At 37.8% G+C, this 13781-nt stretch overlaps 1 protein-coding gene across 1 annotated transcript in view; it reads right to left on the bottom strand.

Moving 5' to 3' along the window:
• Grm1 (glutamate metabotropic receptor 1) overlaps positions 1-13781 on the bottom strand; it is a 463945-nt gene that overhangs the window by 398525 nt on the left and 51639 nt on the right. Inside the window, exon 4 of the mRNA XM_004628592.1 lies at positions 6125-6147. Within this exon, the coding sequence (XP_004628649.1) occupies positions 6125-6147 (23 nt within the window). The remainder of the gene's footprint in view (positions 1-6124; positions 6148-13781) is intronic.

Genomic DNA, 13781 nt, shown 5'->3' with positions numbered 1-13781 from the left:
CACACACACACACACACACACACACACACACACACATCACTTAATCCAAAACAGGGAATGGCTAATAACTATGAAAAAGTTTAGAGATGTTTGTTTGGTTTTTCAAAGCACTAACAACCAAACAAAAATTCAAATGCTCAATGCCCGAAAATAATGTGAAAATTTTTATTTCTTATTCTTAGGCTAATTTTTATCCTATTTTATAAGGCCTGTTACAAAACAAACACTGAAGGTTCTTAATACAGTTTAATATTTATTCTCCTATTACTCCATAGGATAAAATCAACATAAGTGTGAAGAATATTATTATAATTCTCTCAGAAAAGCAAATTTATACTCATGAATAGCTCCCCAGGAGAACTGCTCTTGACCCTGTAAGTCTTGATATCTACTGAACCTATATAGGTATTTGGAAGAAGGAGAGTATTACAGCAAAATAAAGATTGACATGTTCAGAATTTCTAGAGAAATTCAAGAGGAAGATATGGGAACAAGAAAGGAAAAAAATGAAGAATTCACAAAAGAATGAAAAACAGCATAATGCATGAGGTTGAACCTCAATGAAAGCTAAATGCAAAGTATTTTGGAAAACTGGAATGTGTAATAATTATTTTCTTTTACTGACCTATGAAGAAAGGGACCCTTTTCCTTAACTATCTGCTCATCCAAACAAACCGAGTGTACCCACAAATGTTTTGAGTGTGCATGTTAACCCACAAATGTTCTCAGAGCCTTTGTTGAATTAACCACATGTACAGCCAAAGCAGCACATACAAAATCGGATGGTGATTGCCAGGGAACATAAAGCCCCAGAGGTTGACAGAAATCTTCAAAGAACATAAATATGTTGGATTCAAGCTAATCTTCCCTAGGCGCTGAGTGACAGCAAGGTCTTCCACCGGACATCCTGTTTTGCACATTTCTAACTGCATGTAACTATTTCTGTTCCTAATATTCATCAGTGTGAGCATGAACTGGAGCAATGCATATGAGCTCTAACATTAGAGGAATTCCAAACTAAAATAAAAATCACATTACCTAAAATATGGGGGTAAAAAGACTCGGCTTGCCTAGGACACATGGAGTGCAGAGAAACTGTCCAGGGCCTAACATAGAATACAAAACAGACGATTTTGTAGGTAACAAAGTTTCTCCTAGATTTTTTTCTAAAAGGGAGAAACTGGAACATAAAATTAATGGTATATTTGTGACCTTGTTTTTTGAAACTAACACACCAGTGTCTGCTTCATTGGAAGTGGGTGCAATTTTTAGTGCGTTATCAAAGTGCTCTTTAGAATTTGTTGCCTAATTTTACTCTTCTTGTGCTCTGTCCTTGGAAATAGCTGTTCACAAAATGTATATTCTGCCAAAAAAGAAATCACAGGGATAAGGCACAATGGTCAAGCAGGGATTTTTTTCTGGAAAAATAGGTGTCATAAAACCCTAGTGAAAAGACAAAGGCAAATTATTCTTTGAGTTGAATCTGTGCATTCAAGAAATTAATAAATGAGAAAGTATTCATTTTTCAATTATCAGTGGTGTTCTATAAGTAATTGTAACAATGCCACAAGCAAAAGCCAATCTGAGATATTTTTATGATTTCTATACCACAGCTGCTAAAAATATTTAAATTGATTAAATTACTTTATGAAATAGCATAAGCCCACATTTAATAATTAAGTAAGAAAATTTATATAATGGCTTAACAACAATAAACGCTAATGCTCACAGGCACACACATGTAGAGTAAACTAAAGTCACACAAGCATGTGTAACGTATGATGCATTTGAGCTTTGATTAACTATGTGTGTCAGGCACAAGAGGTGGAATCACACAGCACAGTAGCCTGCCCTAGGCAGCATTTATTTGTTACCTACACAGTTTATTCTTGAGCACCATGCAATCAAGTCATAAAAATATCACTAGAAATCACATACTCATGCTAAAGTTTTGTGATGCTGAATTACTAGCATTCCAGGGCTATATATGTTCTATAAACCAGTTGGATCCACCTGCCTAACACTTAGACAATACTACTTAAGATGATTAATATTAGAGATGATTATATTTCTGTTCACTCCACATTCTTTCTCCAACAAGACATAAGATCTTATCTGCATCTCTGGGAAGGGAAAGGATGGTGTTATGAGAAACCTTTCAGCCTCTACCTCAACTCTGCAAATTGTTCCTCCCCTTGAAGAGAGAAAAGTAAGCCCATTTGACAACAAAGTAAGGGCCTGACTTTCACGGGGCAAGTGGCAAACAAGTTGCCTTGAAGGTTGGAAGGAAGGTGTGTGCTCTTCCTTGCTTTCTCTTAGCTCTGCTTCTCCAGATGCGGTGGGCATCAGAATGGCAATGTCCATGCAGCAAGCCCTCTCAGTGAGCTTTATTTATGGCACCTCGTCTGTGCAAGAATGGATAGATTTACTCTATGCAAAAGCAGAAGTTTGTTCTGTGTCCTCAATATGAGCATTCTCCTAAATAAAGCCAATAAGTACTCAATGTCTATATGTTTCTATAGGCATAAATTCTCAAATATCTTCAGAAAGGAAGACCAATTATATGTGGAGTTTAATTCCACAAAGTAGCCCAGTAGCAAAATCATGAAAATGTTACATTGGTCAAATGATTAGTAACTAGACATGGTGGTGCATGCCTGTAATCCTGCTTGGGAGGCTCAGGCAGAAGGATCATTACAAGTTCAAGACCAGCCTGAGCTACAAAGTGAGCTCAAGACTAGCCAGAACTGCATAGCGAGACCCTGTCTTAAAATGACAAACAAACGATTAGTGAAGGCAGACATCACCAATCAGGAAGTAATAGGTGCCTTGAAAAGGTGAAGATTGTTGACATTATAAGCTGCATGTTCATGTCCCCCCTCCAAATTGATAGGCTGAAACTTTAACCCTAAGAAGGATTGTATCAGAAGGCAAGGTACTTAGGTCTTGATAAAGTCATGCAGGTAAACTCTGATGAAAGGCACCTTTCTAACAACTAGGAAGTGGACCTGCTAAAGCCCTGACAATGGGCTTGCGTAGGCCTTGATCTTGACATTTCCAGCCTCACATTAGGAGAGGAGTTTACCCATCACCCACTTCTCACAGTTACAGCAAGGAAAGGGAGCTCTACTTCCCAGGAGAGTATTCTGCTCCCTGACCCACATTTTCCGAAGGGAGGAAATACTTCTCTGCTTTGAGCAGCTTGAAGAAATTAAGATAAATAGCTTAGCTCCTTTCTCTCCTTCAGAATGTGAAAGTCTTAAGGACATACACTTCCTTTCTTCCATTACCAGGAGCCTGATGTCATAAGTGTGTAAGTTCAATTTCTAGCTTTGGGGAGCACTAAAGAGAAATAGTATTAAGGATCGGGTCAAGTTCAATTTTCAGATTGTGGGAGCACAGAATATAGATACTGTGTGGATAACGATAGTTCAAGCAAAGAATCTCTAATCTCTTGTTACTGGAAAAACCACATATTTTTTTTCATTGATTATTTAGAGTCCTGTCTTTACTTTTTGTGATTTTTCTATATTTAAAAGAAATGCTATTGACTGTCCTTGTCCAGGTCTAACTCACCAGGTTGTGGGCCAGAAATGCAGGCAGCATGTAACAGGAAAGGACAGGAAACCTTTGACCATCTAGGCCATTTGGTTTGAACCTCATTGGCTTTTTGTGACTTGTTTTCACTGTGTGGCTGGGTTTTAATTGCTGAGAGAATATAGGGGTTAGTAATCATGGTCTCTGGGCTTCCCTGTGGTTAAACTCGACCTGACTTATTTCAGAACAGTTATGGCTTAAAGCAGGCCAAAGGAACAGGGGTCACATTACAGGTCAGAGAGTCATTTTTTACCAATAAAAGAAGCAGAATTTCAGTATAAATGCATTTAAGGCATCTGTGGGTGGATCAATCTTGGCTCTGTCAACTGTATTTCATGGGCAGATCTGTAGGCTGGATCACCACTGTGCAAAAGCAGCCAGGTTACAGGACACAGAGTTCTCTTAAAGTGAGTCACAGGCCAGTGTAGGTAAATGCTACTGAGTGTGCTGCCTCATACTCTATTTTTTTGTATGTTGTTTTGAAATACAACAAGAGTTAAAAAGAAAATATGAAGAAACTAACCTATCGGTTTTACAGAGCCTATTTGAAAAGCCTTTAAGAATGACACATCGAACCCAGGACTGCAAGGTAGCCTTGATTTGTTATTGAAATGAGGAAGAAACACAACTTTGGATTACAGATCTTTACTGTATCTGTCCTCATACACAGAAAGAATGTGGATGTTAACAAAATGTAAAAAAAGTAGGGCCTCTTGATTGAGGAAAAATAAAGCACAGATGAAGTGTCTGCACATTAGACAGATACCAAGGAAGAAAGGAGACCCTGAAGGTAAGGTTAGAGAAAACAGACGAGCCTATATCTAACTTCTCTCATACAGAGGAGTTTTGAAGAAGAACAGGTATTTTAGCACTGGATTTGGAGAGTATAACAAGCCCATTGAAATCTAATAAAGTAAAATAGTCAAAGTCTCAGAAGCAATTTTCAAGGCTTCCCCAGAGGAAAGCTCTTGTCCAGGAGACGACTGAGAAGAACATTCTGAAAGGCATGTAGAGAGAACCTATTAAAAAGCAAGTGGCAAATCACCTTGGAAGACCTGAACAATCTCAGTTATATTCAATTAAATGGAGGAGTTTAAAAATATTTTTATAACTATATGATTATATTAACCATTATGTATATGTAACTATCACATAACTATTGTTTACATAACTATATGTATAACATTATGTATCAAAGCCACTATAGCTATTTTAAGTCTATGTTACATATTAATCTATACTGTACTATGTTAGGGAGGCTATTATACTAGAAAAGGGATTATTGCCTTGCTCTGGGGCAGTACTCACGAAATGTGTGAAAGTTGCACACTTGGCAGTGACACAGCAAAGATGAGGTGCCAAGAACGGAAGGAAAACAAGACAGTGACAACTGTGGCTCAGGCACAGTTGCTGCTAATGGGAAAATACGTCCTGATCTCAGATCCAGAAAGTCAAGTGGGTGAAGAGGGAGGCCTAATGCATTAGAAACACAGTGTGGACCCTTAAAAATCAGAAAGAAAAGAAATAAAAGAAGGCACACCTAGAAAACTTTATGAACTGGAAAGAATCAAGAGACTGCATCATGCGTTATCACCCGAAGGGAAATAACAGGTCAGAGACCTCGGGGTAGAAGATGATAAAAGAGTAGACATGAGCAACCACTGAGCGAGGTATGTGTATCTATAGCTGTAGTACTAAATAAGAACTATGTTCCATACACATCTGAGGCAAGAATAAAATTAAAAAGTAAAGAAGAAGGAATTGAGCATTAATTTGGTATATATAAAAATTCATAAATTTTGCATTCACAAACTTCAAATACATAATTGGGCAGAATAAAATTTTAATCATTTTTAAAGTAAAGAGGATGCATTATAATCATAATTCAATCACATAAATTTTTTTGGCAGAACCAAGGATTAGACTCAGGCCCTTGCACTTGCCAGGCAACACATAAAATATTTTAATTACTTAAAAATCTATAAACACAATTCTTGATTACATATGGATAAAGGAGAAACCAGAGGAATTTGAAAGGAAAACTCTGGCCAAAAATAACAAAATCCATTGTACTCAAGGTATAACCTGACATGGTTTTTTTGTGATCAAAAGGAAAACAACTTAATATTTATTTAGAAATTAGAGATAAAAATTAAATCAAAATGAACTAGAAATACTAGACCAACCATAAGCTGAAATAAACAAGCTAACATAGAATTGGAAAGCTGGTCTTTAAAAAAGTTACTAAAAAAGATAAATCTATTACAAGCATAATTATAGAAAACTGAAAATCAACAATAATCAAAGAATTTAAATGACTGTAGTGAACACTGCATGGAACTCTGGAGATACCAGTATCTTTGAAAACCTGGGAGAAATGTCTTCCAAGTTTTCTCTCCCCTGAAACAGTTTATAGCAGAGCCACAGGTTTATATACTGGTGTATATACAGTTCACCTGGGATTTTGTTAAAATACAGATTCTGCCCTACTAGTGTAGGATGATAGCTGAGATTTTCCAATAATTACTAAGCCAAACAAAATCTTTCCTCCTTTAAACTGACATTGTCAGGCATTTAGTCTCAGCATAGAGGAAAATGACAGGATAAACACGGATGTCAGTTCTCAACATAGGCAGCCCTTGTGCCCAAGAAATACTAAAGTATGTTCAAACTCACTGGTAGGCAGTGAAATTTAAATTAAAGTAGTAATATAATATCTTTTTTATGTCTTTGAGGCTGGAAAATTATAAGCTCTAAGGGGATCCAAGTGTAGAATTGAGAATTGAGGAAAAAGCATACTCCCTCGACACTGTAGCAAAATATGAATCCTTGGAGCTTACTGGGAAAACAATCCAACACCACCTATTAAAACTAGAAAGAATACAACTCAGTGGGATATAACTCAGTGGTAGAGCACTTGCCCATCATGAGTGAGGCCCTGGGCTGTATTCTCAGCACTGTTAAAACATAATAAAAAATAAAATACAGTAACCATGCATCTGAAAAAATCTATCCTATAAAATAAAGACATCATTATATAAACATACATTTAAAAAAACACTTAAGCATCATTTCTAGTAAGATAACAAAAGAACTGAAGGAGGAGTCATGTTAGTTTTCTGCTATAGGGCAGCAATTTATCACAAATTTAGTGACATGAAACAGTGTGCATTTTTTATCTTCTGGCTTCCGTGGACCAGGGCTTGAGATGTAGCATAGCTGTGTCATCCACTTACAGTCTGACAGGGATGCAAATAAGGTATGATCCAGGCTACTTTCTCATCTGGTGGCTTGACTGGGGAAGAATTTGCTTTTGTCTCTCTCACTCACTCTAGAGGCAGAACTAATTCATCTGAGTCTAGAGGTCTGAGGTCTCTGGCTTTCTGCTGGTCATTGGCAAGAGGCTGTTTAGCTCTCAAAGGCCAACTGAAGCAGGCCCCCAAGTTCCTGTCAGTCAGGCTTCCTTAACATGGTCACTTAACATGAAGCCAGCAAGAAGCATTGCAAGAATAAATATGTTTGAAAGATGGTCTTACATAATATAAAAATGTGGCATTTCATCCTCTGCCATCTTCAAATTACAGGCGTTTCCCACATCCTAGGAGAAGTGCCACAAAGGGGTACACACCAAGAATGGCCACAGTGGATCTGTACCTCCGCTAAAAACATCTCATTGACTCAGGGAGGTTTGGAGATGGTTATGTTTATACTATTGACTATTGTATAGCTATCATAAAGAATGGATTAGGGTGATGCTACTTGCTGGGATTTCTAATTGCATTGTTGAATAAGAAGAGCAAATGCAAAAATAGTTGAACAATAAATTTCTAAACAATGACTCCCTCATCTGTGGATTACTAAAGGGTCAGGCTTTAGAGGAAATGAAGCTTTCACAACTCATGAGCTAAGGGAGAAAAATGTAGGGACAGAGGAAAACTTCTCCCAGGCAGCAGGTTTTATAGTCAGGAGTATAAATATGGCAGCCACTGAGGCAGAAAACCTGTTCATAGACAGGTGGAGTTTCTCCCCAGCTACGATAAATGCATGTTGCCAAACTAACATTTTGATGAACAATTTCTCACAGTTGAATTTAAATTTAAATCCTGGTGTCTGGACCACTGGAATTCCAGTAAAACTAAAAATGAGATTGTGGCTGCCTATCTTCTTTTCATTAAACATGCTGGAATCCCTCTTTGGATCTTTGACAGCAATAACAGAGGTCTGTGTTAGATGAAACCTTAAGTTCTAGCAGCATGTTGCTTGGAATCACAAATTTTGCTTGTTGCCTTAAATTTTGTAATTGTAAAGTTAGTCTTGTAATATTAAGTGTGTACTATTTCCTTTCAACTTTAAAAATGAGGCACATGACCACTACCTGGCAAAAGATGCACATCTATAATGTGTAACAAACTTTCCAAACTCAACAATGAAAAATAAAAACAAATGCTCAAGCAATACATTAGAAAATGGGAGAACTATATCAACAAACATTACACTAAAGAAATTATCCAGAACATATGAAAAGTATATGGAAAGATATTCAACAATGTTAATTTGTGTTCAGGGAACACAAATCTGAGGCTTAGTGAGTAATTAACAAACATTTCAAAATAGCTAAAATGAACACCAAATGCTGCTGAAAATGTTTCCCTTAACCATACCCAGTAGGGATATAAAATGATACAGCTACTCTAACCAATAACACTTTAGCTATCTATCCCAGAGAATTAAAAAGTTTATTCAAACCAAATGTGCAAAAAGCAAATCAAATTTTAAAAAATGAAAGAAAAACAAATGGGACTTGAGATGTTAAACAAATTAAATGAATGTCAAAACACTGTTGCTCAGTGAAAAGTCCAATTTAAGAAGGTCACATACAATATGGTTTCACTTATATAACACACCTTAAGTAACAACTATAGCAACAAAATAGATTAGAGGGTGCCAAGAGTTGAAGCTGAGGTAGGGTATAAGGTATAAGTGTAACTGCAAAGAAGTAGCGTAAGAAATCTTTGGGTTGATGAAACAGTGCCATCCTGCATGTTGCGGTGGCTGCACAAATGTTCAGAGATCCACAGACATGCAGACATGCACGGGGCATGAAAAGCGGGTGAAATTTAGACAACATTGGGGACCATGCTAATGCTCATGTCAGGCTCCTGGACTTCTACTATTGCTGCATAACGGGTTATCACTGCATGAAGGTAGGTGAAGATACATAAGATCCCTCCATATTATTTCTTATGACTGCATGTAAATTGAAATACGCCAAAAAAATTTTTCAAAAAACCCTTTAGATAAAGAGAAATTTTGGATTGAAAAAGCTTATTTCAATACAAGACAGCTCAAACTACAGTTCATGAAAGGAATTTCATTTCATCTTGATTGTGTAGTAGATGCCTCTGCAACTAAAAAAGACTAGAAGGCATAATTTTGAAAATTAATTTCTTTAAGTTTTAATGTACAGGGCTTACATCTTATGATTTTAGATATGAGCAAGGTGATTTTGATATTTCTTTGACTTGGCAATTTCATTGAAAAGGAAAACCCATAAATGGAGGGGATTTTCATATTTCCATCACAAAAATGTGGAATTCATTTATGCTACCATATGATCTCTCTGAACAACTAATCTGAAATGATGTTAATCAAAAGACTGGATATAACCTGGTATAAGAATTAGAATGACTATTACCCCTATATAATGCAAGGACTTAGAAATTGATTTGACACTGCAGTTCTGATGCACTGTGTAATATATACTGCCTTCCAGGGGCCTGAAGAAGACAGAAAGATCAGCTTTCAGAGGGAGAAGGTAAGATTTTTGTCCCTCTAAGAGATGCAGTAACAACTCTCGATGGCCATAAGCTTTGGTATTCAACTCTCTATACTTTTCTCCTACTTTTGGTACTTCTTGTGAGAGAATACTCCTTGTGTGAAAATACTAGGGGGGCCTTAAACATCTGGGGCCTCTAATCTCTCAGATGAGATCAGTGACTGACAGCCTGTTGGTCATGGGAAGCATTCTTTCCTATCATGTTATATAAGATTGCATCACAGTATGTTAACATGGTTTTATTTTCAGGGAGAAATCTTCAATTTTAGGTTCATAGATTCAATTTTATTATAATGGTATGGATAATAAAACATCAAATCAGAATTTGCATAACAATTATCACTATAGATCAAGCCAAATGCCCAAATTTACCTTTATTGAAAGAAAAGATATTACTTGGATTATTGTCTCTGATTCCTGAGTAATCACTCCGAAAGTGGAAAGAAGAGGATGTTATGTGTCGACTCCTTTCTAACCTAACCTAAGTAGCTTACCATAAAGCAGCTGCTCACACACCTCAGACACACCTGCAAAGCTGAAGCAGCTCCTGTTCCTATAGCCCCAGCGTGTAGATTTGTCAGCACAAAGAGCTGTAATAACTTTGCCAAGTTTTGTTAAAATCTACTCAGCAATTCTATGAGGAACTTTCAAAAATTTCATCAAAGTATCATTTTTAGCTTTAAAAGTACAAAACAAGAAGAGGGAGAGAGGGAGGGAGGGAGGGAGGGAGGAAGGGAGGGAGAAAGAGAGAGACAGAGACAGAGACAGAGATAGAGAGACAGAGAAGAGAGACACAGAGAGAGAGAATAAGAGAGTAAAGGTGGCCCAAAAACATGTGGAAATGAGGATTTTCATATGTAAAAAGGATGTAATACAAAACAATAGGGCAAGAGATGGGTTTGATAGCTCCATGAAGTTATCTGTATTGTCTGCTATGTGCTAAGAGCCACATTAGGTGCTGCGAAGAAAAGACAGCCATAGCATGCAAGACAGTGGTGGGGTTGGGGGCTCTCACCATAAGCACACAGGGCTTAATATGCACTCCCCCAATGAATTAAATATTAATAAATGCACTGAGTTTAGTTTGAAATGAATTCTTCTGGTAAAATCAGGCATTTTGCCACTTAACTAACTCACACAAAAGCTCAAATTTTTCAAACCTCGTTCTTCTGCAAACTGGGAACTGCTTCAGGCCACTCACCTCAATTTTTATTATCTTCAGCTTAAATAAATTAACCCTCTTTGTCAATGCACGACACTATGTTCCCTCACATTTCTTAAGTATGCTTTTCTTTCTCTCTTCTCAGAGGTGAAGAGGTGGGCCTCTGGCTATTACTAATTCAGTAATGAGAGAGAAGCCATTCTTTTTGAATATATGATATTCTCCAGATCTTTGACAGGATCTAGACCTCTCTACATACTTTATTTTATTTTGTGCTTTCTCTTAGCTTTTTTTTTTAATAATTTGTCTTACAGGTTCTATGTAGTCTTCCTCAGATTTCTCAAATGTTAATATTTATCTCACTTGCTTTATCATTCTCCCAAGTTGGGGTCAAGAAGACTCTGCATCGCCAGAGGCTTCAGTCACTCCACAGAATTTCAGTGCTATTGCCAAATGAACACTCTTTTATCCAGCCTTGGTTCATTTCCTCTGCAGTGTGTTACTGCACAGGTCCTACCCTCATAATCAACAGCAAGGTCATTTGAATGCTTGTTGTCTCTGAGCCATTCCCACATCCCTCAAAGAACTCCGGAATCATTTAGTTGTGGGAAATACAGTGTGTAAGTGTAAGGCAGTCCCATGCTCTATGTTTGAGACACCAACAATGGTGTGTGGTCCTCACCATTGCTGAGGCACAGAGCTCTGCATGTGACTGTCTCACTGAGATGCTTGGCACCACACTCACCCATGTTTGCTTGTGTACTGGCAGCAGTCAGCAGAGTCCCCTTGAATCATGCACTGTCCCTGTGACAAATCTCTACTGAAGAACTCTGAAAGCCTCTCAAGACCCACTCTTATGGAGGAGAATGAGAACAGGTACAAAGTGCAATCATGCAACTGCTTAGCCCTTTACCTACCCCCTGACACCCACAGATGGCTTTAGCAGGATTGCTGGGTGCCACAGCAGGTAGGGACAATGGTCATCCCACCTGATGGCTCCTGTGCAACCTTCGGCTCTTAAAGACCAGTTCTATCTGGTTTTCAATTCTGATGATTTGTAAATTATTAGCAATCCCCACTACTGAGAAGACAAGGTTATTTTATTGACTAGGAGGACAAAGCCCTCTGAATATCTTTGTACTCTCACACTGCACTTCCCTCATGCCTGGGACAAATACCAAACACAGGCAACTTAAAGGAGGAGAGGTTTACACTGACTCATAATTCAGTCCATATTTTACTGCCCCCAAGAAAGAAGAGCGTGGCATAGGGACATGGCAGAGGAACAGCTGCTCACCTTGTGACATCCAGGAAGCAGAAAGTAAAGAGAAGACCTTGAAAGGGAGATGTACTGCACCCTAAGAAGCCAGTGACCTGCCTTCTAGTACAAGCCTGTTAGAACACCAATGCAATTACATTCCAAAAGCCCTGACAATGATCTCATGAAGTTTGGGGGAGGGTAACTAGATATAAACTGCAACACAAGAGGAGACATTAGATAACCTTGGAGTTCTTCCATATGGTTAAAAAAAGATGTATCTTTTTGACAGTTGGGGGAAGATCACTTTTTAATAATGGATGTATTTCTTATAAATTCCCACAATTTAAAAACAAATATAAAAGCTGTTCTCCATCAACCTGCTCTAATAAAGAAGATAAATTTTGATTTTTTTTTTCTTCCAGAAAAGTTGCTATCTTCTTTCTCCCTTTTTTAAAAAAATCCCATATCACTCACAAATGGCCTTCCCACCCCACTCACTACTAAATTCCATACATCATCCGGTTGGCCTGCCTAGGCAGAGCGCAGCGGCTGGGGTTCAATCCCTGGTGTGCTGTGCCAGCTCCACCCCCGGGGGCACACTGATATGGGGATTGAGACTGGGCGTGGTTGTGTATGCCTGTAATCCCAATGCTTAGGAGGCTGAAAAACAGGAGGATCACTATGTCTGATCTATGTAGTGAGACTCTGTAGACCCTATACTAAAGATAAAAATTAATTAATTAGTTAAAATAAATAAATAAGTTCTATACATCAAATATCTACCAATCTGGATAGAATTTTTCTTTAAAACTAAAAGTCACCTCCATAGCTGTACACAGCTCAACTTGATTTCTAGCTTACACATTGGGCGGCAAGTGTATATATACAAAAAAATAATGGTAATGATTATGGTTTTGTGTTCTTAAAAGTCAGGGAATGTTCTATGAAACAAGATATAAATGTGAGAATACTGAATTGCTCCAACCATGGTTTTCCTAAATCATTACCAAATTGTTTCATTTTAAATACTGTAAGACATTCTATAATAACAAATAACTTTGCTTCATGGTTGTCCCAAGTAAACTAAACCTAGCAACAGCCTAAATGTTCATTACAGTCACATTTCATGGTAGTGGAATGGTGATAGATAAATTTCTTTCATTTTCTTACTATCTTATCCAAGAACTTTAGGGCTACTGACCATTCCCAGCACACACTGGCCTGGTGTCTGTCGGTTCACAGCCACACGCTACTCTTAGTTATTATGCGTGCTGAACAGGCAAAATTTTTCTTTCTTCCTTTCAACAATGTATTTCCACAGCTGCTATAATGGGGTCTTTTAGGCTGCCATTAAAAACAACACATAAAGAAGGCAGTTCAAGCACGACTCAGGAAAAGAATTGAGCTACAAAAATTCCATCTTTCATCTTCCATCACACAAGCAGATCTCCACCTGAATAATAATGAAGATGCTTTAGATGTGATGTGATGTTGCACTAAACACCAGGAAATATTCTCAGCCTGTGAAGAATTTATGCTGACAATGTCTACTCCTCTCATAACACAGAAGAAAAAAGGAAATCTTTTCCCTAATAATATTCATTTGCTTATATTTACTAAGGCAACATCTGCTTCATCAAAGGAAATGAAGCAAAGCCAGAGTTAAACTTCAATAAGGACACTTCTCCTCTCTCTTATCAGACTGATGTCTGGCCTTGTTCTGAGCTCTTCATTAGCTGCCCTTTCTCCTCCACTGAGGCAATACAGCCAGCATCAAAGCAGCGCTGCTGGCCTTGACTTGCTAGACCAACTCTTCTACCAAAGGGACATAGTGAGTGAACTCTGTGCCCAGGCCACTCACCAGTGTCATTGAATAAACACTTGCAGAAATAAAAATTGAGCTAAATAATATAGACAGCATTTTT

Source organism: Octodon degus, unplaced genomic scaffold, assembly GCF_000260255.1.
Source record: "Octodon degus isolate 3935 unplaced genomic scaffold, OctDeg1.0 scaffold00024, whole genome shotgun sequence".
Taxonomy (NCBI): domain Eukaryota; kingdom Metazoa; phylum Chordata; class Mammalia; order Rodentia; family Octodontidae; genus Octodon; species Octodon degus.
Note: the sequence above shows the minus strand (reverse complement) of the source record. Positions and strands in the feature narration are given on the sequence as shown.